The 27,794-nt window shown below is 42.7% G+C and overlaps 1 protein-coding gene across 1 annotated transcript in view; it reads left to right on the top strand.

Moving 5' to 3' along the window:
* LOC144755347 (uncharacterized) overlaps positions 1-27,794 on the top strand; it is a 200,518-nt gene that overhangs the window by 163,804 nt on the left and 8,920 nt on the right. Inside the window, exon 7 of the mRNA XM_078644157.1 lies at positions 4,737-4,871. Coding sequence (XP_078500283.1) covers positions 4,737-4,871 — 135 coding nt within the window. The remainder of the gene's footprint in view (positions 1-4,736; positions 4,872-27,794) is intronic.

Here is a 27,794-nt window from a genome sequence, read left to right on the forward strand (position 1 = left end):
GCCCAACGATGGGCCAGAAATGGTTTATTACTTATATAAGTTAAACACCCCAACTACAAGAATTGGACGGTCTCTCTGTCTTGCCCCTTTTTTTCTCATACCAGTTAAGGAATTAAGAGTCCAGCCAGAAAAGATTCCCCAGTTAAATGGTACATATGGGGATGTAGTGCATACAATTCCCATTGTGGGGTATGGTAACTCGGGCATTGTTTCGGATAGCGCCGAATTAGGCCAAGTCATTCCAACTATTTGTGGTACCCACCCAATGCTGTCGGAGACACTAGATCCTGCTGGGTCTTCCTATTCAGCCACAATAATCTTACATGCCCCTTAACCAGACAAGGCAGTTCACATTGAGGAGGCTAGGCATACCAAATGTATCTCCTGGAATGTAACTAGGCTGGCATCCAATCTAGTTATTCCCGATTGGTGTGAATTCTTAGACCAACATGACTTTTGTATCTTTCAATAGACATGGTCTACGCAGCCCCTCCAACGTGTAAGGTACGAACATTTTTGCAAAGTGGCCACATCTTCTGGGAAGGGCAGGCCCTCCTGGGGTTTAATGATTTGAGCTAGAACTTCCACCTGTGGCTCACTGAAAGTGATCAATATGAACTCCCCTGACATTTTGTGGCTTAGTTTGACCACGACCGCAGATGTAACATACTATATTTATAGTATTTATTGCAGACCCACTGAGAACAAAAAGGAATCTATAGTTATAGATATATTGAATGGGCATTCAGCCACACTCCCAGCCTCTGCAAGGAAAATTGTGTGGAGGATTTCATTTGTCAATATGAACCCTGTGCGGACAGCCAGGCCCTTGCGGACGACGAAGATGCTGCCTTGTCTATGCCTGAGTTAGAAAATCCTCTCATCAAGAGATGGTCTCCTGTTGCATTAAAAATTAACACACTTTACCTAAATCCGGGTCTCCAATGGTAGATCAATTTCCAACAAATTAGGCAACCATACATTTAATAGGCCAAGTCACACTAGCCTAATAGACTACAAAATGCTGGATGTCAAATTGTGGCTGCTTGTGATTGACATGCTAGTTCTCCCCCACTTTGATAGCAACCATACTGCAGTGATTCTGAAGTTGAGTTTGTCCACAGTACACAATATAGTTCCCAATGTGAGCCCCTTAACAGAAGACTATTAATAAACGCATGGTTAAATGAAGTTGTTTAAAATACTCCCATGAGTCCATCAATAAGATTTACAGATTATTTGGCAATGGCATGGAGGGGTTGGTGCTTCTGGACCAGGTAGTAGAAGCCCCTGAGATATTGAGGGCGATAACCGAAGCCCATGACCGATGTTTAAAGCCTGAGGAATCACTTTGTGATCGAATGAAGGCAAATATTGGCGAGGACGTGCCCACATCCTGGTATAAAAAATCATGCAGATATGCTAAGACTGAACCTATTCAAGCAATTAAAAGGGAACATAGACCTTCGATCCAAACCACCACAGTCTTACAGGAAAGTGCTTTCTAAGGCCAAGAAGGACTTGGAGCGGGGAATATTGGATGCCCTCTTGGATGCTGCCAGCTCGGACGATCATTGTTCTTTCTGGAATTTGGTGTTCTCTGGCAGCAGGGATGAGTTTCGCTCCATAGAAAACAACATCATAGCCAGTGACTGGGTGTTGCATTTCTCTAGTTTATATTCCCTGGAAGAAGGTCACCATGCCATGTTAAGTAACTCAGTGGGTTCTGGTGAACAACGAATACAATTGTTTCAAAGCAATAAAGGAGAGGAAGACTTGTACCCAAAGGTTGTCCATTTAGGGTGCAGCACATGCAGGCGAGATTTCGTAGCCCTGGAAATCACTGCGCAGGAATTAGCATGGCAATAAGGGGAATTGTTCCTAATAAAGCCCCTTGTTTAGATAAAATCCCCAGTGATCTATTTGTGAGTGAGCCAAGCAAGAGTGCTTATGTGTCAGTGTTTTTCACAGCTATTATGAAAGGGGCACCTATTCCATCGACATAGGCAGAAGCCGAAATCATCCCTATTTCTAAGAAGAGTTCACATGACATGCCCATATCTGATAATGGGTTTCTGACCCCCTCCCTTCAGGCAGGGATCAGAGAGTTGACCAGCACTATTGAACAAGTGTTCGATCTGCAGGTGTAGTATTGGAAGACTGTCATGTTTGGTGGGGGTCGACTCTATGTCGTTTTCGTTGACTTATGCACTGCCCTCGTCTTAGTACACGGGTCAACGCTCTGGCGGGTTCTATCTGAGAAGAGGTGCCAAACTGACTGCTCGACATTATAATAAGGCTGCATCATAAGAATTATGTGCAAGTTAGGTTTGGAAGCGCAGGTGAGTTGGCTGATCCTTTCCCTGTGACTGGAGGAGTTGGGCTGGGGTGCATACTGGTGCCTACGTTGTTCACACTTTATGTTAATGGGCTTGAAACATTTTTAGACCAGCGTGATAATGACACACCCAGAATGGCAAGCATGAGGGTTCTGGTCCTCATGTTTGCAGAGGATAGTTTACTCCTCTCCAAATCTCCCATGGAACTTCAAAAAGCCTTGAATCAACTTGAGTGTTTCTGTAAAATGAGAGTCTAGAGATCAAAGTGAGCAAAACTAAGTGTATGGTCCTGAGGTAAACAGCGTTTACAACGCAACTTTTACCACGCACTACCTTTACCACGCAACTTTTACAACGCAATTCATTACAACGAATTGCGCTGGGGGGTGCTGTAGGATAGGTAATAGTTTTATTTACTATCCAACACCTTTCCTACTATCCACGGGGACTGGAGTTGGAATAGTAAATTAAACTATTCACTATCCAGCGCCCCCCAACGCAAGTCGTTGTAACGACTTGCGTTGTAAAACTTGTGTTGTAAAGGCATGCGTGGAAAAAGCATGCGTTGTAACGACATACATCCGGTCCTGAACCCCGGGCCCTCGACAAGGGCTAACCCAACACTAGCTGGGGCCCTGTTAGAGCATGTGCGTACTTTTGTTTACCTAGGTATAACACTGAATGAACACCTGGGGTGGCAAGCACACATTATTCAGCGTAGGTTACAAGTGTCAGGAGGAATTCTTAATATGGCAGTAGATTCACAGTTTCGCCCTATTCAACTGGCTTTACAGATATATAATCATCAGGCACTGGCGCAGAGTTAAGGGGCATTTAGATATATCCACATTAGTTATGGTGGAAAATCGTTTTATGTGTCAGCTAGTAGGTGTACCTGCAAGTACCCCTTTGGTTCCTCTCAGGCTTGCTTTTGGGCTTAGAACTCTCTCTGAAAGGTTAGGACTGCGCTCACTGTTGTATTGGAGGATGAGCTGGGCCATCCCGGAACTCCTCTCATATTGTCAAGGGCTAGAAGAAATTCTACCTTACTCAAGATCTAGTAGGATTCCGTGAATTAAGCATATGAAGTCCAGAGTGAGTGAGATTGGGATACCCAGTCTTTGGAGTGCCCCATATGAGGCTGTGTCCACCCCAAAGACTATGATTAAGAATGCTTACTAGCAGTACATACATATGCTTCTATGTTCCCAGATGAGGCATCTTTCCCTAACAGACACTTTTCTTGCAGTCAAGGATACCTTAGCAAAGGAGGACTTTTTGGAGGCGGTAGGCCCTCCATTAGCTAAGCGACTGTATTTGCATTTTGATATGGAAGCCTGCCAATTCATTCTTTCACTATTAAGCGGGCACAAGTATCGAAAGCCCATGAGCGGCAGTGTCTGTCGTGTGGCCCACAAAAGAAACTGTTGAACACGTGCTGTCTTGTTGCCCAGCCTATATGAGTAACAGGAGGCGTTGGATTATTCTGCTGTGTCGGAATTTAGGCACCAGGGAGCACAAGAAGCCCTCTGTATACTGAGATATGATACTAGCAAACCTTTGGGGTTTGCCCTTTCTCGTTATATGCTGGGAAAGTAGACAACAAGGCAGAACATGCGCATTGTCCAGGAAAAACAGCATAGTAACGTACCGCCAAATGTTTAATGCCATATTGATGAGATATGACTAAGTGATGTCCTACTATTGTAATAGCAAGTTATTTGTTTTTATGAATTTTAATCAATGCTGTTGCTAATTTACTATTTGTTTATTAATGTGTTCTTGATCAGAGATATTACATCTTCTGTGTGCCATACTCTTGTCTGATTTTTATAGCGGGATGTATTTGATTTGTAGTGTGGCAGGATATCTTTGTTGTATGCAAATGTCACAAATGTCTGATCACTTGCATTACAGTGTTTATTTTGTTTTATGCTGTTTTACTGATTTGTATGTGCTTTTATTGCCTGTTGCCAAAATAAAGATCTTTGAATTGTAATTGAATGTTTGAATACACGTGGCTAGTCTTTATGGACACACACACACACCATGCGTACAGAGCATCACCGGACTTCACTAAATATAAATGTGTAACACGTGACACAGTGGTTGCTTTTGTCTTGCTAATAGTTGACAAACCTTAGAGCTTTTCTCCTTAAATGTTTTTCAGGATCAATTACAACAGTATTCACTGATCTGAGAAGATATTAATCTTTTAGAGGTGACATTTAACACATAATTCAATTGTAAGAGCCCCCGTTTCACGAAATTGGCTGCTACGAATTATTTACAGTAACGTATTTCTTGTTCTCCTATTTGCAAAATCCGACAAATGCTGCTCAATATTCTGAGATTTACAGTAAGTGGACTCAACATGTTTCTCTTGTTATTATTGAGGTATATCAACTGGTGCCTTCCTAGCCGTTAAGGGTTTCGATCAACTAGTGAGTAACCTGTATCTCCTCAGCGCCTGTAAGATCAACTTGACCGACACGGAAACTAAGAATGGAGACGACCAGGACCAGCATAACGGTGAGTGACCTGTTCACTAGATTAGAGTGAGCCAGCTTCTTTCAAGAGGACCATGTGCTCATTGACTTATTTTGTGGTTCTATTAAGCACTACACCTCACTGTTCGGCCACTTCTGAGGTATATGACTGAAGTCAGTGTGAGCTAAATATGAAACTAGGTTTCCCTTATGTCTGTATGCATGCAGAGTTGGTGGAATGGGAGTCCAGTTGCTTGCACCCTTTCCCCAAATTCTTCATCACAACCACTGAGCTCAGTATCAATCAATCAATCAATTGATTGATTGATTGACTGTGCTCAGTAGTTAAGTATGTGGGTGTTTGTTCTGTGGGTTCAGGGCATTTGGCACACCACTGGACGCTGAACTCCCAAGGATCCTCTCTGTTCTATTTGAATGTTGACTGATTGTACACGTGTGCAGTCACTGGTCACAGGTTTAGGGTTGGTACCCCACGTTGCGCCAGATTTTGAAGGTATTATGGTCCTCTTTTCTAGAAGACCTTTTGCACAGGACAGAGAAATTCGGCTTGATCCGTGGATCCATTGGGAGCTGTTGGAGTGCTTTTAGGATTAGTTATATATGGCCCTCCTGATGCAGGTTCCACTTATGAGATGTGGTTAGGCTTTAGATGCTTTATTATTTAACCTTAATGCTGTTAGGTGTGATGAATCCTTTTAGGCTTCCGGAGAACACATTTTCATCTTTCCAAATTCTGGATGCCTAGTTGTATTCCCTTTACAACTTTCAATGAGATTCCTTGAGAGGACTCTGTCAATGCACTACTCTGGCCATGAGGTAAGTTAGGTCTCTGCGGTTGCATCAGTTCAATGCAGACACCTATGGACCTCGGTTTTACTATGTAGTTGGAGGTATAGTAATGAATCATCAGGACTAGGGGTCTCACTTTCTTAGCATCATCTGAATCCTTTTTGGGGTGTGTTAAATTATAAAGAGGCATATTTTAAATGGAGGCAAATTATTATTCTCCGAATTTATTTTCTCTGAATTTTGGCTCCACCTGCCACAAAATGGTTTCTAATTGTACGCAAGTAAGGCAGAATTGCTGACAGAAGAAATAGTAAAAAGCAATCAGCCTATGCAATACTATAATATGTCTGGTAACCTTGAATAACTAATGCATGCTTGCTCAGGTATCAGAGTTTAAAAATAAAACTGATTATTTCAAACATCGATACAAACCACCCTTCACTCCCTGAAAACAAGTCAAGCCTTTTTGCATCAAACTGGCTTTCGGCATGTTTGCAGGCCCTCGTACTATCCTGAACTAAATCTGGCAAGGCATTACTACGTGACATTTTCATATCTCTGGAACTAGAAAATCTGAGCTCACTTTGCCTGTTTAAAAGTGCCATCATTGACTTCCTTTTGTGTCGTCCAAGTAGGATTGTAGCTGGAAACATAGGCTTTGGGGGCATGCCCCCTGGAAATAACAACATACATAAAAAGTATCATGGACAACGTTAATCATGTCATTGGCCGGGGTTTTCCACCTCAAGGAATGTTTTGAAAACGTATATTAATCGTGGTTGAGTTTATGCACCAACAAAGCCATTTATTTATATTGTTGTTGTTTATCATGGTATAATTCTGCCCTCTGAATTTTGGAAATTATGTGCCTTATAATTACAATGGTTAAACATGAATATAATACAACTCCTGGCTCTGAGTTAATGCTTGCTTCTGATAATTGTTGTGATCTGTAAATCACAAGTTCGAGTCCTACTAAGGCCGGTACAGACTTCCACCCTTTTTAATCCTTCTGATATTGCCAATTTGAGTACCATTAATAAATTATGTATTACTAATAATCCATGTTATTTACAGCTTTTTTAAACTTCTGAAATGTAGCAAGAAAAACTAACTAAGTTTGACTGCCAGCCACACATTGGAGCAGTCATACAGTGCATCTATCAGAAACCTTTATCATATAAATATGGTTGATGCCTACAAACTGTACATTTCTCAGAGCCTGCAATACTATGAATATATTGGTGGCTTCTGTACTGTGAATATATCTGAGGCATTCACGTAGGGCATGTATTGGAGGCATAAAACCTGTGCATATGATAGAGGTCTACATACTCTGCATATGTATGAATCAGGCCTGTGACATGCACACTACATGCTCCAATTCCACTGTAAACAATAGATTTTAGAAATAACGAAAAATTATTGGTGCTATAAAGAGGGAGAAAGCTGTACTGATAGGCATGTTGGAATGAGTATGATATACACCACTGTCTGGAAAAAATAGTTTATTAGACTTTAAAATATACAGGATTTTCATTTTGTGCATTTACTTAATAAACTGCTGCCCATCGAACTGCAGAAAACTATCCATTCTAATACTGACATGAAACTCGGACATCTTTCCAAATGTCCTCAAGGCCTTCATCATCAAGCCAAACTTGAAGAAACAAAAACTCAATGTAGTAGAACCGGTGCAATTTCCAAGGGATGATATGACGTTCACCCTGATCTTGAACAAAGAAAGTAACAGTGCCTCACTCCATCCCGCTACTGGGTCTTTTAGCACTCAGTACTTCAGGATCTGACAGATCAAGTATCGATGAGCTTCTACCATACTCTGTAGCACTGACTCTCGTGTGTGGCAGGATCCCATCATCTCTCAACTCCTCTAGAGTGCTGATTAATCAGCTTACTCCTGGAACTCAAGTCCTTCAGCGTAGCGTATAAACATTATGCAGATGACACACAGATAAATCTCAAGCTCGAAAATCTAAAACTATAAACTGCTCCGGCTGGGACCACTTCATCAGAGTCACAGACCAATGGATGCTCATCAACCACTTCAAACGTTACTCACTGTAAATCGTGATCCTCACCAGTAGCAACTGGGAGAATTACTTTCCAAAAGCCCTCTGGGAGCAGTCCTATGACTAGCGCTGCAAATGAATCATGTAACCAGCTTTAACTTCCCCGTGGGATTTCTACTGCACTGTCCCTCTTCTAGGTATCTCCATTAAATTTCAGAATTCAAAATGCAGCAGCCAAGAACTACTATACCTATGTAACCACCTCACTCACTAGCATTGCAGGTGCTCGAAAGGGTTTGCCTGATGGGAATCTTCTTCTTTATGGCACTGTGCTTTGTCCACATGGTCATCAAGGGCACAGAACCATCCTTCACCCAGGTGAAACCTTAGTTATGCATACAAATTAGAAGCCTGCACTCGAGACTTGAAACACCATTTAATAATATATACATTGATAGCACATTTTTATTCATTGAGGCAATCTTTCTCTGAGACTTTTTGACTACAGTTATAAGAAACCATGGCAGCATACTGTGTAACAGAGCTATAGTAACAGGCCTTTTTACCTGTGATACATGAATAGACATCTGCTGGCCCATCTAAAATGTCTGCTATTCACAATGAAAACAGAATCCTGAACATGACAGCCTGTGTGTTGTATATGTGCATGTGTGCTGTAGTTAGTAGTAAGCTGTTCATAAGCTATACAGGGCTGCAGGTTCCATTTTGGAAGCCCTTAGCCTGGGCCACAGTACAAGATGAAGGAGAAGTTTTGATTTCTCCAGACAGCCAGCCCATGTGTATTGCTGTCATCTCGTAGACAAAAGGGGAACAGCAGGCGCTATGGAGAGGAAAGAGGAGACAGGACTTCTTTAGATGTGCCGTGCCTTCCTGATAGACGAGCCTGTAAATGACTGAAGCTTCCATTAGGTAGATGGCAGGGGGTACAGGATGTGGCCTGCAATATCTGATGTCAGAGAATGAAGTTATTTGAAGAGATCTTCTGGATTTCTGCTAGGAGGGGTTGTAAATAACTCGGTGCAGCCTGCTCTCACCTCTTTGTTCTTCTGTGGTTGGTGTGCTACCTTGAGCAGAGCTGGAGTAGCCAGAGCATACTCACAAACTAATGCCAGGTCTGGAAGGGAGCTTGTTAAGGACACATGAAAGGGCAACCAACCCAAACCAGTTCCGTGGACATAGAATACAAAATCTCCATCTGCAAAAGCTGTATAAAGATGGGAGCTTAGGAACGATTACTGTTTGTTTTTGTGGTCTCTTCTACCAAGAAGTGAATACTCCACAGAGTACTCAAGGACCACTTACTATGAAGCCACGGGTTGGTGTCACACTGACAGCAAACTCCCCTAAGGTGAGGGAACATCACCAGGAGTTCGATCTGGGTGCCAACACATCCAGCGCAAATTGTGAAGGAGGAGCAGTTTGTGGAAGGAACTGCGGTAATTTACCCTAGAACTGAACAAGAGTGGGGAAGGACTCACAGTATTGAAGGATTGTGAAGTGCGACCTTTGTTGAATATCCCCATCGTAGACGTCAGGCCTGGGATGAGTCTTTGTGGTAGGCTTGACTTTAACTGGGATAGCGCCTGCTGGTGGCCGAGATGTCCTACAAGTGGACTGTTTGTAAGTGGACTTTGTATCCATTACACTGCAAAGTGTGCTGTTGAGTCAGACCATTTTTTTTTTTTTTTTTTTTTTTAGAAGTACGGGGGGGTTGATTCAGTTAAGGGGATCAGAGGTGGAATCTCTAACAATATTTACCAACAGTAGTACCTCTGACACCATAGATACAAACTCAGTTTTTTCGCACAGAAGTCCCTTTTATTGACTCTGCGTTATTGTTCATTTGATTCTCTTTATATTATTTAACATTGGTATCCGCATTCTTTTCAAAGGCTCTCCTATTTTACACAGAAAAATTATAGTGGTTGTTGACACGACTGGATATCACAAAAAACATATATGACTTTACACAACAAAACGTATATACATTCGCAAAACGATCAAAAGAAAGGGGTTAGACTGTACACTTCATTATATTGTGGTCATTTCTAATCGTCCTACTATACTTAAACCAACTTTGAATCTGGGGTAGAGGTGTATCCCTCAGATTTTTGGTAGAATCAATAGTCCCAGATAGTGTAGGAGAATGTTACTGTCCAAAATTATGCTCTTCAAGGTATAAGTCTTTTTTCTTTTTTATACATGTGAGTTTGGTAGTTGAGCATAAAGGTCTCCAATCCACTAGATAATGCCAACGCGTTTCGACCGTCTTGTTGTTGGGACTAGAACTACTTGTGTAGTGCGGTCTTCATCAGGGCTAAGGTTGGGTTGTAGGGCATCACCTGTAGGAGGTAATGATACCAAGTCAGTATTGGTGTACAGGTATTATGGACATAAGTGTTTTGGGGGGTTGTGATCACGTACCCTTGGTCTTTACAGTCCATGTGTTGGGGTGCTGTTGTTTCTTTTTCTTGGTTCTAGAAATGTCTAGAATCGAGGTCTTTGTTTTCTCTGTGGAGAGAAACATGGCGTTATTGATTTATTCTAGTCTGCTCTTTTGTCGTGACACATTCAGCATTAGTGCTTTCAGCGGAGCATTTATTCTCAAGGCGCTGGTTTCGTGGGAAGCGCGGATTAGCAGGTTATGGATTCCTGTTTTGATTATTTTCGTGTGTTATTCTCGGCGGGGCTAGAGGTTAAGAGGGTTCGCTTGGTTAGGCACGCGAAGCCTGATTACGATTGTTTACTTTTCCGGGAGCACTCTTCGCCGTGTTTCTACTGTCTTTACGCTTTAGAACGCTCGGGTTAGTGCAGGGTGGTTGACGCGGGGAATCTCCTTCCATACCTGGTATTGTTCGACTGAATCCCGTGGGTTCTTCGTCCTTGCTCTTGCGGCTGTAGCAGGCAGTGTCTGGAGTGTCTCTCTCGAAACGTAGGTCATCAGTGATAGGATTAACTTAGCTTTATTCCTATTGGTCGAGGATCGCCTTCGTTGTCACGTGGGGTTTGCTTCCATACGGTTGCTTAGCAACTTGTGTACGCTTCGTTTTTATGAAAGTCTAGTCTTGCTCATTGTAAATTGTTACGTGTAGATTTATTACATGTGCTCACCACGCTTTCTAGTGATGGTTTTCAATTAATGAGGAAAGTTCAGTGTTCATTAGTTCGAGCCGACTGTTCAATGTATTCGAATAATTTCTAGGGTGTGCATGCTTTTTATTACACATTGGTCACTTCTGACATCTCGTTTAATCCGTTATTAGTAGTGCCCAGGTACAGGATTGTCTTTGCTTCCAACTTTGACAGGATGTTGTCCCTGTTTTTGCCTTTTATATGTCTTAGGACCGTCCAACGCATTTCCTCTGGTCTGTGTCCGTTTGCTTCACAGTGTGTCACCATGGGTGCATTCAGAGTTTTGCATCGGATTCTTGAGCGATGCTGAGAGATCCTGGTTTTGACTGGTTGACTCGTTTTACCTATGTATGCCATCTCGCATGGGCATATCATGCAGTATATGACGTAGTTTGTATTACAGTTAGTAAACTCGTCGTGCTGTATATATTTGTTTCCATAGGTGAACCTCGTGCCTTCTATGGTGCTTTCGCACGAAACGCAGTTACCGCATTTTCTATGGCCTTTGATTGGTGGTAAACTCAACATGGATCTTAGTGACGTCTCTTCCTTTGGAATATGGGTGTCAGCTCTGACCAACATGTTTTTTATATTACCATTCTTTTTGAGTGCAAAGATGGGCAGTTGTTCCAGTGGTTTTAGGCCTTTAACTGTGTTCCAGTTTTTACGGACAATTTTCTTAATGTCATTTGTGGCCCCTGAGAAGGTCGTGACGCACACCAATGGTGTGTCTGTGTCTCTTTCTCTTGGTGTGAGGAGAGCCTCACGGGGGTAAAACCAGGCTCTTTTCATAGCTCTTTTCAGCAATTTTCTTGGGTACATCCTTTCTTCTAGTTTTTTTGAGAGTTCTTTTGCGTTGGAGAAGTAATCTTCTTTTTTCGAACAATTTCTTCTGAGTCTGTAGAACTGGCTTAGAGGTAGGTTTTCTCTCAGGTTTCGTTGGTGAAAGCTCTTGAAGTGCAGGAAGGTGTTCCTGTCTGTTTCCTTGGTATATAAAGATGTGTAGATTTTTCCTTCTTCATGTTTTATCATCAGATCTAGGAAATTGATTTCTTTTTTGTTATGGGTCAATGTGAACTTGATGTTCTGATTCCTGTTGTTTAGCCAAGTGGCAAATTCTTGCAGTTGTTCCTCATTTCCTCTCCATAACATAAAAACATCATCTATATAACGACGCCATGTTTTAATATGGCCGTCGTATGGATTATTATTGTAGATCCATTTCTCTTCATAGAGCGCCATGTACATAATGGCCATCTCTGGCGCAAAGGGACAACCCATCGCCGTCCCCATTGTTTGTAGGTACTGTACATTGTTGAAATAGAAGAAATTGTATTTTAGGCAAATTTCGGCTAATTGCAGCAAAAACTCGGATGGTACATTGTGTGGTCTCTCTCTGGTTTCTAGAAAGAATTCTATGGCCTCCAAGCCTTCTTCTTGAGGAATATTAGAGTAGAGGCTGACTATGTCCATAGTCACCAATATTTCATGGTCCTCATCAAATGTTTGTTGTTCTAGGAAGTTTATGGCTTGCATGGTATCTTTGATGTAGCTTAGGGTGGAGCTGACCAAGGGCTTCAGGAAGGTATCTACATATTTTGCTGGTCTCTCTAGTATTGAGTTTACTCCCGAAATAATGGGGCGTCCTGGAGGGTTTCTAAGGTCTTTATGGACTTTAGGGAGAATATATAGACGCGGTGTTCTTGGTGCTTGATTGATTAAATACTCCCCTTCTTTTTTAGATAGCCACCCTTCCTTTTGTTCATAGTTTTTCAGTGTAGTCAATTTGATTAAAATGTTTTTGTTCCAATCTTCTTCTGTTTTTCGATAATACCTTTCATCAGATAGTTGTCTTAGGACTTCGGTTTCATACATCTCTCGTGGCAGTATCACGACACCTCCGCCCTTGTCGGCTGGTTTGATTATAAGGTTTTTATTTTCTTTTAGATTATCCAAAGCCTGCTTCTCTTCCTTATGTAGATTCCATTTCGTGAAGTACTTTTTTTTGGTGTCTAGACAGTCCATATCTCGTAGTACATTTTTTTCAAATGTTAGAAGTTCTATGGGCATCAAGCTTGTTTGTGGGAAGAATGTCGAGGTGTTTTTTAGCCCCGAGTAGTTCCGAGGGCTCGTGTTCTCCTGACTTTGAAAGAATATTTTCAGACGCATTTTGCGGAATAGTTGTATCATCTCCAATTTAGATTGGCATAGGTCTGGTTTGACCGTTGGCACGAAGGATAGTCCTTTGTTAAGGGCATTGATTTCATGGGGTGATAGTATATAATTTGAGAGGTTGAAGATTGCTCCTTCACTTCTTGTTACCACCTGTAGGTGTTGCGTCTCGTCGTTATTTCTCCCTGGAATTGGTTGGGTCTTCGATTGAACCATCTGTTTCCCCTTGGTCGGCCCCTTGCTCGGCCTGTACCTCTGTCTAAAAAAGGCTCCTGAGGGTAGTATTGACGTTGTTGATTATTTCTGCTGTTTGTAGGAAGCTCTGAGTCGCTTAATGTTTCGGAAGATGATGAGGCGTCTGAGAAAGTAAGGAACTGTCTTCGGCTTCTTCCGCCGTAGGTTCTTAAGTACCCGGTGTTTTGTGGTTGATTGTAAAAATCTTTTTCAAGGTATGGGTATGTTTTCTTTTCAGAATAATTCAGAATGTCTCTTTGTAATTTTTGTCTCTTTATGTCTTCAGTTGTTTTTTGAAAGGTTTGATTTTCTTTTTCTAGTTTAGCCAAAAGTGCTTGTGCGTTTTCTACTGCCTGGTTATTCCGGAAAGCTGCTTCCAATTCTTTGATCAGTTCTTGTTCTTTCAGGCCTAACCTTTCTGCTGTCTTGATGGAGTGAAACATCCAATCTCTGGAGCACTTTGTTCCGATATGGCTAAATCCTTGTAAGTATTCTGGGTCGTCGGTGAATATCACGGGCACGTTTTTGACTTGGAGGCCCACTGGTGTTGTTCCCGCCCTCAGGTGTTCTAGTAGAACTTCGCCATGCAGTGAGGTACGGATTTGTTTTTTCTTAAGGCGGGTAATTTTTTCTAGCTCGGTTGTCTGACTCGAGTTAATTGCTGTGTTTCCTGGGTTTAGTGTCGATGGTCTTCTGAGTAGCGCTTCAATGTCCTCTTCTCGGATGCTTAGTGTTTTTGGTTCACCCATTTGTGGGTTCATTTAGGAAGTTGACCAATTTTTATCGATGTTTTTCGGTACGTGATCATAAGGAGGCAATTATGTGTGTATAGTAGCTGGACTTTTTCTAAAGAGGCAGTACCAATGTTGTTTGTTTAACACACAGAGGGAGGGTTAGTCTCCCGCTGGTAGAGATGAATAAATCTCTATTGCTGTCTGAAATAAATTACAGTAATACCCTCGTAGACTGGAGTCTACACAAAGTTTTAGAAGTACGGGGGGGTTGATTCAGTTAAGGGGATCAGAGGTGGAATCTCTAACAATATTTACCAACAGTAGTACCTCTGACACCATAGATACAAACTCAGTTTTTTCGCACAGAAGTCCCTTTTATTGACTCTGCGTTATTGTTCATTTGATTCTCTTTATATTATTTAACATTGGTATCCGCATTCTTTTCAAAGGCTCTCCTATTTTACACAGAAAAATTATAGTGGTTGTTGACACGACTGGATATCACAAAAAACATATATGACTTTACACAACAAAACGTATATACATTCGCAAAACGATCAAAAGAAAGGGGTTAGACTGTACACTTCATTATATTGTGGTCATTTCTAATCGTCCTACTATACTTAAACCAACTTTGAATCTGGGGTAGAGGTGTATCCCTCAGATTTTTGGTAGAATCAATAGTCCCAGATAGTGTAGGAGAATGTTACTGTCCAAAATTATGCTCTTCAAGGTATAAGTCTTTTTTCTTTTTTATACATGTGAGTTTGGTAGTTGAGCATAAAGGTCTCCAATCCACTAGATAATGCCAACGCGTTTCGACCGTCTTGTTGTTGGGACTAGAACTACTTGTGTAGTGCGGTCTTCATCAGGGCTAAGGTTGGGTTGTAGGGCATCACCTGTAGGAGGTAATGATACCAAGTCAGTATTGGTGTACAGGTATTATGGACATAAGTGTTTTGGGGGGTTGTGATCACGTACCCTTGGTCTTTACAGTCCATGTGTTGGGGTGCTGTTGTTTCTTTTTCTTGGTTCTAGAAATGTCTAGAATCGAGGTCTTTGTTTTCTCTGTGGAGAGAAACATGGCGTTATTGATTTATTCTAGTCTGCTCTTTTGTCGTGACACATTCAGCATTAGTGCTTTCAGCAGTTGGACGGTCCTAAGACATATAAAAGGCAAAAACAGGGACAACATCCTGTCAAAGTTGGAAGCAAAGACAATCCTGTACCTGGGCACTACTAATAACGGATTAAACGAGATGTCAGAAGTGACCAATGTGTAATAAAAAGCATGCACACCCTAGAAATTATTCGAATACATTGAACAGTCGGCTCGAACTAATGAACACTGAACTTTCCTCATTAATTGAAAACCATCACTAGAAAGCGTGGTGAGCACATGTAATAAATCTACACGTAACAATTTACAATGAGCAAGACTAGACTTTCATAAAAACGAAGCGTACACAAGTTGCTAAGCAACCGTATGGAAGCAAACCCCACGTGACAACGAAGGCGATCCTCGACCAATAGGAATAAAGCTAAGTTAATCCTATCACTGATGACCTACGTTTCGAGAGAGACACTCCAGACACTGCCTGCTACAGCCGCAAGAGCAAGGACGAAGAACCCACGGGATTCAGTCGAACAATACCAGGTATGGAAGGAGATTCCCCGCGTCAACCACCCTGCACTAACCCGAGCGTTCTAAAGCGTAAAGACAGTAGAAACACGGCGAAGAGTGCTCCCGGAAAAGTAAACAATCGTAATCAGGCTTCGCGTGCCTAACCAAGCGAACCCTCTTAACCTCTAGCCCCGCCGAGAATAACACACGAAAATAATCAAAACAGGAATCCATAACCTGCTAATCCGCGCTTCCCACGAAACCAGCGCCTTGAGAATAAATGCTCCGCTGAAAGCACTAATGCTGAATGTGTCACGACAAAAGAGCAGACTAGAATAAATCAATAACGCCATGTTTCTCTCCACAGAGAAAACAAAGACCTCGATTCTAGACATTTCTAGAACCAAGAAAAAGAAACAACAGCACCCCAACACATGGACTGTAAAGACCAAGGGTACGTGATCACAACCCCCCAAAACACTTATGTCCATAATACCTGTACACCAATACTGACTTGGTATCATTACCTCCTACAGGTGATGCCCTACAACCCAACCTTAGCCCTGATGAAGACCGCACTACACAAGTAGTTCTAGTCCCAACAACAAGACGGTCGAAACGCGTTGGCATTATCTAGTGGATTGGAGACCTTTATGCTCAACTACCAAACTCACATGTATAAAAAAGAAAAAAGACTTATACCTTGAAGAGCATAATTTTGGACAGTAACATTCTCCTACACTATCTGGGACTATTGATTCTACCAAAAATCTGAGGGATACACCTCTACCCCAGATTCAAAGTTGGTTTAAGTATAGTAGGACGATTAGAAATGACCACAATATAATGAAGTGTACAGTCTAACCCCTTTCTTTTGATCGTTTTGCGAATGTATATACGTTTTGTTGTGTAAAGTCATATATGTTTTTTGTGATATCCAGTCGTGTCAACAACCACTATAATTTTTCTGTGTAAAATAGGAGAGCCTTTGAAAAGAATGCGGATACCAATGTTAAATAATATAAAGAGAATCAAATGAACAATAACGCAGAGTCAATAAAAGGGACTTCTGTGCGAAAAAACTGAGTTTGTATCTATGGTGTCAGAGGTACTACTGTTGGTAAATATTGTTAGAGATTCCACCTCTGATCCCCTTAACTGAATCAACCCCCCCGTACTTCTAAAACTTTGTGTAGACTCCAGTCTACGAGGGTATTACTGTAATTTATTTCAGACAGCAATAGAGATTTATTCATCTCTACCAGCGGGAGACTAACCCTCCCTCTGTGTGTTAAACAAACAACATTGGTACTGCCTCTTTAGAAAAAGTCCAGCTACTATACACACATAATTGCCTCCTTATGATCACGTACCGAAAAACATCGATAAAAATTGGTCAACTTCCTAAATGAACCCACAAATGGGTGAACCAAAAACACTAAGCATCCGAGAAGAGGACATTGAAGCGCTACTCAGAAGACCATCGACACTAAACCCAGGAAACACAGCAATTAACTCGAGTCAGACAACCGAGCTAGAAAAAATTACCCGCCTTAAGAAAAAACAAATCCGTACCTCACTGCATGGCGAAGTTCTACTAGAACACCTGAGGGCGGGAACAACACCAGTGGGCCTCCAAGTCAAAAACGTGCCCGTGATATTCACCGACGACCCAGAATACTTACAAGGATTTAGCCATATCGGAACAAAGTGCTCCAGAGATTGGATGTTTCACTCCATCAAGACAGCAGAAAGGTTAGGCCTGAAAGAACAAGAACTGATCAAAGAATTGGAAGCAGCTTTCCGGAATAACCAGGCAGTAGAAAACGCACAAGCACTTTTGGCTAAACTAGAAAAAGAAAATCAAACCTTTCAAAAAACAACTGAAGACATAAAGAGACAAAAATTACAAAGAGACATTCTGAATTATTCTGAAAAGAAAACATACCCATACCTTGAAAAAGATTTTTACAATCAACCACAAAACACCGGGTACTTAAGAACCTACGGCGGAAGAAGCCGAAGACAGTTCCTTACTTTCTCAGACGCCTCATCATCTTCCGAAACATTAAGCGACTCAGAGCTTCCTACAAACAGCAGAAATAATCAACAACGTCAATACTACCCTCAGGAGCCTTTTTTAGACAGAGGTACAGGCCGAGCAAGGGGCCGACCAAGGGGAAACAGATGGTTCAATCGAAGACCCAACCAATTCCAGGGAGAAATAACGACGAGACGCAACACCTACAGGTGGTAACAAGAAGTGAAGGAGCAATCTTCAACCTCTCAAATTATATACTATCACCCCATGAAACCAATGCCCTTAACAAAGGACTATCCTTCGTGCCAACGGTCAAACCAGACCTATGCCAATCTAAATTGGAGATGATACAACTATTCCGCAAAATGCGTCTGAAAATATTCTTTCAAAGTCAGGAGAACACGAGCCCTCGGAACTACTCGGGGCTAAAAAACACCTCGACATTCTTCCCACAAACAAGCTTGATGCCCATAGAACTTCTAACATTTGAAAAAAATGTACTACGAGATATGGACTGTCTAGACACCAAAAAAAAGTACTTCACGAAATGGAATCTACATAAGGAAGAGAAGCAGGCTTTGGATAATCTAAAAGAAAATAAAAACCTTATAATCAAACCAGCCGACAAGGGCGGAGGTGTCGTGATACTGCCACGAGAGATGTATGAAACCGAAGTCCTAAGACAACTATCTGATGAAAGGTATTATCGAAAAACAGAAGAAGATTGGAACAAAAACATTTTAATCAAATTGACTACACTGAAAAACTATGGACAAAAGGAAGGGTGGCTATCTAAAAAAGAAGGGGAGTATTTAATCAATCAAGCACCAAGAACACCGCGTCTATATATTCTCCCTAAAGTCCATAAAGACCTTAGAAACCCTCCAGGACGCCCCATTATTTCGGGAGTAAACTCAATACTAGAGAGACCAGCAAAATATGTAGATACCTTCCTGAAGCCCTTGGTCAGCTCCACCCTAAGCTACATCAAAGATACCATGCAAGCCATAAACTTCCTAGAACAACAAACATTTGATGAGGACCATGAAATATTGGTGACTATGGACATAGTCAGCCTCTACTCTAATATTCCTCAAGAAGAAGGCTTGGAGGCCATAGAATTCTTTCTAGAAACCAGAGAGAGACCACACAATGTACCATCCGAGTTTTTGCTGCAATTAGCCGAAATTTGCCTAAAATACAATTTCTTCTATTTCAACAATGTACAGTACCTACAAACAATGGGGACGGCGATGGGTTGTCCCTTTGCGCCAGAGATGGCCATTATGTACATGGCGCTCTATGAAGAGAAATGGATCTACAATAATAATCCATACGACGGCCATATTAAAACATGGCGTCGTTATATAGATGATGTTTTTATGTTATGGAGAGGAAATGAGGAACAACTGCAAGAATTTGCCACTTGGCTAAACAACAGGAATCAGAACATCAAGTTCACATTGACCCATAACAAAAAAGAAATCAATTTCCTAGATCTGATGATAAAACATGAAGAAGGAAAAATCTACACATCTTTATATACCAAGGAAACAGACAGGAACACCTTCCTGCACTTCAAGAGCTTTCACCAACGAAACCTGAGAGAAAACCTACCTCTAAGCCAGTTCTACAGACTCAGAAGAAATTGTTCGAAAAAAGAAGATTACTTCTCCAACGCAAAAGAACTCTCAAAAAAACTAGAAGAAAGGATGTACCCAAGAAAATTGCTGAAAAGAGCTATGAAAAGAGCCTGGTTTTACCCCCGTGAGGCTCTCCTCACACCAAGAGAAAGAGACACAGACACACCATTGGTGTGCGTCACGACCTTCTCAGGGGCCACAAATGACATTAAGAAAATTGTCCGTAAAAACTGGAACACAGTTAAAGGCCTAAAACCACTGGAACAACTGCCCATCTTTGCACTCAAAAAGAATGGTAATATAAAAAACATGTTGGTCAGAGCTGACACCCATATTCCAAAGGAAGAGACGTCACTAAGATCCATGTTGAGTTTACCACCAATCAAAGGCCATAGAAAATGCGGTAACTGCGTTTCGTGCGAAAGCACCATAGAAGGCACGAGGTTCACCTATGGAAACAAATATATACAGCACGACGAGTTTACTAACTGTAATACAAACTACGTCATATACTGCATGATATGCCCATGCGAGATGGCATACATAGGTAAAACGAGTCAACCAGTCAAAACCAGGATCTCTCAGCATCGCTCAAGAATCCGATGCAAAACTCTGAATGCACCCATGGTGACACACTGTGAAGCAAACGGACACAGACCAGAGGAAATGCGTTGGACGGTCCTAAGACATATAAAAGGCAAAAACAGGGACAACATCCTGTCAAAGTTGGAAGCAAAGACAATCCTGTACCTGGGCACTACTAATAACGGATTAAACGAGATGTCAGAAGTGACCAATGTGTAATAAAAAGCATGCACACCCTAGAAATTATTCGAATACATTGAACAGTCGGCTCGAACTAATGAACACTGAACTTTCCTCATTAATTGAAAACCATCACTAGAAAGCGTGGTGAGCACATGTAATAAATCTACACGTAACAATTTACAATGAGCAAGACTAGACTTTCATAAAAACGAAGCGTACACAAGTTGCTAAGCAACCGTATGGAAGCAAACCCCACGTGACAACGAAGGCGATCCTCGACCAATAGGAATAAAGCTAAGTTAATCCTATCACTGATGACCTACGTTTCGAGAGAGACACTCCAGACACTGCCTGCTACAGCCGCAAGAGCAAGGACGAAGAACCCACGGGATTCAGTCGAACAATACCAGGTATGGAAGGAGATTCCCCGCGTCAACCACCCTGCACTAACCCGAGCGTTCTAAAGCGTAAAGACAGTAGAAACACGGCGAAGAGTGCTCCCGGAAAAGTAAACAATCGTAATCAGGCTTCGCGTGCCTAACCAAGCGAACCCTCTTAACCTCTAGCCCCGCCGAGAATAACACACGAAAATAATCAAAACAGGAATCCATAACCTGCTAATCCGCGCTTCCCACGAAACCAGCGCCTTGAGAATAAATGCTCCGCTGAAAGCACTAATGCTGAATGTGTCACGACAAAAGAGCAGACTAGAATAAATCAATAACGCCATGTTTCTCTCCACAGAGAAAACAAAGACCTCGATTCTAGACATTTCTAGAACCAAGAAAAAGAAACAACAGCACCCCAACACATGGACTGTAAAGACCAAGGGTACGTGATCACAACCCCCCAAAACACTTATGTCCATAATACCTGTACACCAATACTGACTTGGTATCATTACCTCCTACAGGTGATGCCCTACAACCCAACCTTAGCCCTGATGAAGACCGCACTACACAAGTAGTTCTAGTCCCAACAACAAGACGGTCGAAACGCGTTGGCATTATCTAGTGGATTGGAGACCTTTATGCTCAACTACCAAACTCACATGTATAAAAAAGAAAAAAGACTTATACCTTGAAGAGCATAATTTTGGACAGTAACATTCTCCTACACTATCTGGGACTATTGATTCTACCAAAAATCTGAGGGATACACCTCTACCCCAGATTCAAAGTTGGTTTAAGTATAGTAGGACGATTAGAAATGACCACAATATAATGAAGTGTACAGTCTAACCCCTTTCTTTTGATCGTTTTGCGAATGTATATACGTTTTGTTGTGTAAAGTCATATATGTTTTTTGTGATATCCAGTCGTGTCAACAACCACTATAATTTTTCTGTGTAAAATAGGAGAGCCTTTGAAAAGAATGCGGATACCAATGTTAAATAATATAAAGAGAATCAAATGAACAATAACGCAGAGTCAATAAAAGGGACTTCTGTGCGAAAAAACTGAGTTTGTATCTATGGTGTCAGAGGTACTACTGTTGGTAAATAAATGTTGAGTCAGACCAGTCCTGAAAACTAAGTGATCTGAAAGGTATATTGGGGGTCCCCCATGAAGAAATGAGGTTGTTGCCTCAAGGCATTGCATGCTGAAGATAGGGATTGGTATCCACTTCACAGAGGAACTGGCATTTTTGGGTATGTGTCTGCCGTTCCCAAGAAGTAAGAGCCAAGTACTCACCAGTGTGAGCCTCAATGTGATTCCTTATCCACTGGAGTGCTGGTGCAAGCTGTGATCTGCTGCTGAAGCCCAGAATAAGGCCACCAATAGAAGTGTCTGTTCCAGTTACAGCCCTAGTGAGTGACGCACTGTGCCACTTGGAGGCTCTTGCTTGCCGCTAGGGACATCCTGCTGCATTGGAAGGCTGAACGCAGCCTTGTACTGCTTCTTGACTGCTGCATGCCACATGGAGGCTTCCAGCTGGTGCTTGTAAAATCCTGGTGCCACAAGAGGGCTAAACATGGCCCGTGTTGCTACTATTAACTTGGTGAGAGACTAAAAGGGTCTAAGCCTGGGAGACTGAGTGCTACAATCGTCCAGAGGAAGGGAGGCATGTGGTGCACCCACAGAGCTTGCATTTCCAACACAAATCAATACAATACATTTCTAAAGTACACAGCTACCCCACAAAGGTGTCCCGGCGCTAACGGAAACGATCACCCACAAGTCATAAAAAAATAAAAAACATGGTTAAGAGTCAAAAAGAATACTTTTTAATCCTTATCTAAATAACCTTTCTGAACGTCTGCTTCTGAAAGCATGAGGAAGTGCGTTCCAGAACATGACTGTCAAATAAGATTTGCCTTCTCTTCTAGACGTATATATACTGGTGTTTGAAACAGTTTCAGGTTATTGGAGCACAGTGAGCGGGGCTAAGAAGACAAATTAAAGCAGTGCCTGAGGTAGAGAGGCCCCTTTAGGCCCTGAACCTGCAAAATGACGGCACCCAGTGCGAGGGGAGTGACCCGCTAGAGACAGGTGAAAGCCTAGTCAGCAGAAGTCCCTGAGATCACAAAGACTCATAACTGTGAGTCAAGAATTTGTGCATGACAGAATGTGTACTGGAAATCTATGTTTTTTTGTGTAACAAAGTACTTGTCTTATGTACAAATAAAATAACTGGGATGGACATTGATCTTATTGCGCTGTTGCCTGTGGTATTGATGATTGAGCCTTGCTGTCCCCCACACTTACTTCCGTAAGAAACCTGTGACTGCTCGTCCATGCTACCACTGGGAGTGAAGAGTGGAGAGGGTTGTACTTGGTGAAATGTGCAGAGCCATAGTGAGGCTGGCCCTGGGACAGCAGTGGGAAAAAGCATCCACCCATACAGTTGTGACCGAGTAACCTTTGCCTCCCCTTTAGCCTCCTGAATGGGGGTCTGACACTCATCATTTTATGCAGCCAAAAGATTTCAGTGCTGTGAAATAATCCTATGGAACCAAGCTCCGCCATTGCCTGAGCTGGAACCTATCTGTATTCAAAAGGTCTAGGTTTGTATGTTGCTGCTGCTTCCAATAGGCCAACCATTTGCCATCTCAGGGAAAGGTTCTCCCAAGCCCTCAATATACTAATTGGAACATAAAAAGTGTTTCATTTGCAAACCTGGTTACTGAGAAACCTCTTATGTGGAGGAAAGCGAAATGGTGATCTAGCCAGTAGTCAAGCATATCACATCAATGTGTTAGTATACCGTATCAAGTAAACCTGATTAGAATAGACAGAAACTGCCAATTTACAACTTGTTTTATCCAATCCATTCTCCATTAACTCTGTGTGATTTTAGAAACTGATTGAGCTGTGATATTGTGCAAATATCTAGGGCTTCTTTGACCTCTGACAAACTGTGAGGTTTATAATGGTCAAAACTAGGCAATCTCCTCACAATATCCTAATATCAGCAAGGGTGCTAATTCTACTTATGTCTCTCAACTGGGACATCAATGCATAGACACCACTCACATGCAAGAGGAAGATCAACTCACTGTTTCCCAATCAATCAATCAATCAATCATTTGTAAAGCGCACTACATACCCGCGACGGTCTCAAGGCGCTGGGGGGTGGGTGGGGGGGCGCCACTGATCGAACAGCCAGGTCTTGAGTATCCTCCTGAAGGTCAGCAGGTCTTGGGTCTGTCGTAGGCTCAGTGGGAGGGTGTTCCATGTCTTCGCGGCGAGGTGGGAGAAGGATCTCCCACCGGTGGTTGTTCTTCGGATGCGCGGGACGGTGGTGAGTGATAGGTCGGCGGACCGTAGCTGGTGGTTGGGGATATAGAAGGAAAGCCGTCTGTTGAGGTGGGCTGGGCCGGTCTTGTGGAGTGCCTGTTGTGCATGGGTGAGGAGCTTGAAGGATATTCTCTTGTTGACGGGGAGCCAGTGCAGGTTTCTCAGGTGGGGGGTGAGGTGGCTGTGGCATGTTACGTCGAGGATCAGTCGTGCCGAGGAGTTTTGGATGCGTTGTAGTCGTTTGATGAGCTTGGTCGGGGCTCCCACGTAGATGGCGTTTCCGTAGTCAAGTCTGCTGCTGACGAGGGCCTGGGTGACTGTCTTTCTTGTATCTGTCGGGATCCATCTGTAGATCTTGCGGAGCATGCAGAGGGTGTTGAAGCAGGAGGAGGAGACAGCGTTGACTTGCTTGGTCATTGAGAGCGTTAAGTCAAGGATGATTCGCAGGTTATGTGCGTAGTTGGAGGGTGTTGAGGCTGCCCCCAGTGCCGTCGGCCACCAGGAGTTGTCCCAGGCTGAAGGGTTGGAACTGAGGATGAGGACCTCCATCTTGTCCGAGTTCAGCTTCAGACGGCTGGTCTTCATCCAGTCGGCGACGGCCTTCATTCCTTTGTGGAGGCTGGCTTTGGCGGTGATGGGGTCCTTGGTGAGGGAGAGGATCAGCTGAGTGTCGTCGGCGTAGGAGATTATGTTGAGGTCGTGCTGTCGGGCTACGTGTATGAGCGGGGCCATGTAAATGTTGAACACCGTCGGGCTGAGGGAGGATCCCTGTGGTACGCCGCAGATTATCTCGGAGGCCTTGGAACGGAATGGGGGGAGCCGGATGCTCTGCGTTCTGCCGGAGAGGAAGGAGGTGGTCCAATCCAGGGCCTTGTCTCGGATCCCTGCAGTGTGGAGACGTGCGGGTAGTGTGCGATGGCAGATGGTGTCGAAGGCAGCAGAGAGGTCTAGGAGGATGAGTGCTGCGGTCTCACCGTTGTCCAGGAGGGTCCTGATGTCATCGGTGGCGGCGATGAGGGCAGTCTCGGTGCTGTGGTTGCTGTGGAACCCTGACTGGGAAGGGTCCAGGATTCTGTTTTCTTCGAGGTATTGGGTTAGCTGTCTGCTGACGGTTTTCTCGATGACCTTGGCTGGGAAGGGGAGCAGAGAGATGGGTCGGAAGTTCTTGAAGTCTCTTGGGTCTGCCTTAGGTTTTTTGAGTAGGGAGTTGATCTCAGCGTGTTTCCAGATGTCTGGGAAAGTGGCGGTCTCGAGGGAGAGAATGATGACGTTGCGCTGGTGGGGTGCGATGGAGCTGCTTGCTCTGTTGAAGACGTGGTGCGGGAAGGGGTCTGACGGAGAGCCGGAGTGGATTGTGCGCATGGTCTTGATGGTGTCATCGATGCTCACGCTGGCCCAGGCTAGCAGGGGGACGTGGCCAATGGTGTGCCAACTGTTGTGTTGCTGTCTGCTGGGGCTGTCTGGGTGTTGAAACTGTTGTGGATGTCTGCTATTGGATGGTTGGAGCCGAGGATGAGGACCTCCGTCTCGTCCGAGTTCAGCTTCAGATGGCTGGTCTTCATCCAGTCGGCGACAGCCATCATTCCTTCGTCTCAAATTCGTTTGATGACACAGTGTAGAAACGGCATTAATTTTGCCAGGAATGCCCCATCAGGTCAATGGCTGGAGCAGTGGTGAGTACGGGTGTACATGAATGGTTGTGTTGATATGGTTTTACAAAGTTTTTAAGTAAACCAAACATCACTGAAAATCAAGTGCACTTCTTAAGCGAAAAAGCAACCCCACTTCAAAGTAATTGTATATCTTTATTTTTTTTTAAATACATTTTTTATTTAGGCTTATGCAAACCTAATGTCACATTATTAATGCAATCATAACATTCTCCTAACATTTTTCAGACTCAATGTTTAAAAATATTATAACATTGAAACTAAATGTTTTTCAAACAAAGTTTCAAATGTAAAAACTTTCACACTATTTGTTCTGGACTTAAAATGTAATACTCTCTGGGCTTCTCAGCACTATGGAGAGAGCCAATAGTCTTTTCCCCAATGTAGGATGTTTACCTTAATACCAGATTCAAACCAATGAGCAGTAGTAAACCAAAAGGAGGTCGGGAGTATACTAACTAACAAGGAAAATTGATGCCAAGGATCTGGCTTGACTCTAAGTACCTGTGTACGAGCCAAGCCCTGAAAATGTTTGACATGTAAATGATGCAACAAAAATCATGGAAAAATGTGGTAAAGTCTCTTCAAAATTCAGAAAGGTGAATTTCTTTAACAAGTGATGGGGTTGTACCTTAGTACATCAGAATATATCACTGAATTGGGAGGAATTTATTAAAAGTAATAGTTTTAAACATGTACTATGAAACATTCCTCCCTCTCAACCTAATGAAATGCCTTAAGTAAACTAAAAGGCAAGTTAATTATAACGCGTACTCTATGTGCGGCCTTTGCTCTTATACAAGGAGAAACTCTATAGTCTATTGAGTTAAACAGAAGAGAAGGTTTTGTACAGGACACATCCTAAACACATGAAATTCAAGATATTGTCACATGCACTAATAAGGGAAATGGACCATGATGCAATATAATATTTGCCTCGGATCATAGTTTGTTCATTGGTGTATGAGGGTAGAACATGGGTGACAGGGTCACATGAAGGCTCAGCTTGTTGTGTGATCAAGGTCAAAGAGGACCTCACGCTGAGTGAGAGCCATGCATTTGGCTCCAGCCTAGCTCAGCCTTTCGTGGCTCTCCCATCTCTAATACTAAAGTAAAAAACTGTTATAAAGCTTTGTATAGTACACAAAGTCACAAACCACCCAGTGATAACCCAAAAAACAAGCATTACCAAAGCCAGTCACACCTTTGGGACAGCATCTCCGATCAAGCCTCAATAAATATACTCTCCCTTTTGGTATACTGAGTCATACTTTATCAGGATGAGCTATTTTAGGGACTACTGATCATTTCTGGTGAAACAGCACGAGCTGCAAAAAAACAGTTCTGTTCATTCAGAAGGGGAATGAGCAATAAAGTTGCATTTAAATCTTATTTTTACCTTGTCACATTTGCTGGGAGGTCAAATGTCAACTTCTGTCTTCTACAAATTATTGCTTATTTTATTGTGGAGATTGGAGCTTAGTTTTCTTTCTCTGACCACAAAGTTAAAGGATTTTGTAAAGTGTACTGTCTGGCAATCCTGTTGTAATACAGAAATACACTTCAATCTTACGAATGTAAGGTTATAATAAAGAAATTCATTGTTGGAGTGGGGCAAGACAAATGTAGGGAAAAGGTTTTTCCCTGACATTCTGACTCCATCACTGTTCAATATTTTTCTGTCTCATCCTGAAGTGTTCACCCACTGATTCTGTTATTTTCATTTACCCTTTGTGTGCAAGAGACTGCTTGATTGTGCAAATGACTTGGTAGTGTTATTTACATTTGGTCCAGGATATGTTCTGTGATGTTGGTTGTTGTGTGTGATCCAGCTCCAGCACATCTGCTGCATAAGGTAAAGGAATCCATACTCCCTACACTATTGGAAGTCCTCAACCTGTCCCTAACTACCGCAATAGTACCATCAAGCTGGAAACATGCCATGGTCAAAGCACTCCTGAAGAAGCCCAACTTAAATCCAGAAATATGGAGCAACTACCGTCCAGTATCTCTGCTCCCCCTGGTCAGTAAGATTCTGGAAAAACACGTAAAGACCTCCCTCTCAAACTACCTTGAAGTCCATAAAATTGTAGACACCTCCCAGCAGGTTTTCATCCCAAACATGGCACAGAGACAACTCTGATAACAGTGACTGAGGAATCAAGGAAAGTCCTCGACTTGGGGGGCACGGTGGCACTCATCCTATTGGACCTGAGTGCCGCATTTGACACAGTACATCATGGCACTTTACTAGACAGACTCAAGGAGGATTGAGTGACACGAAAGGATTTTTTCTGGATCAAATCCTTCCTAACGGACAGAACATTCCAAGTGTTTGAAGGTAATC

Source organism: Lissotriton helveticus, chromosome 5_1, assembly GCF_964261635.1.
Source record: "Lissotriton helveticus chromosome 5_1, aLisHel1.1, whole genome shotgun sequence".
NCBI classification, from domain to species: domain Eukaryota; kingdom Metazoa; phylum Chordata; class Amphibia; order Caudata; family Salamandridae; genus Lissotriton; species Lissotriton helveticus.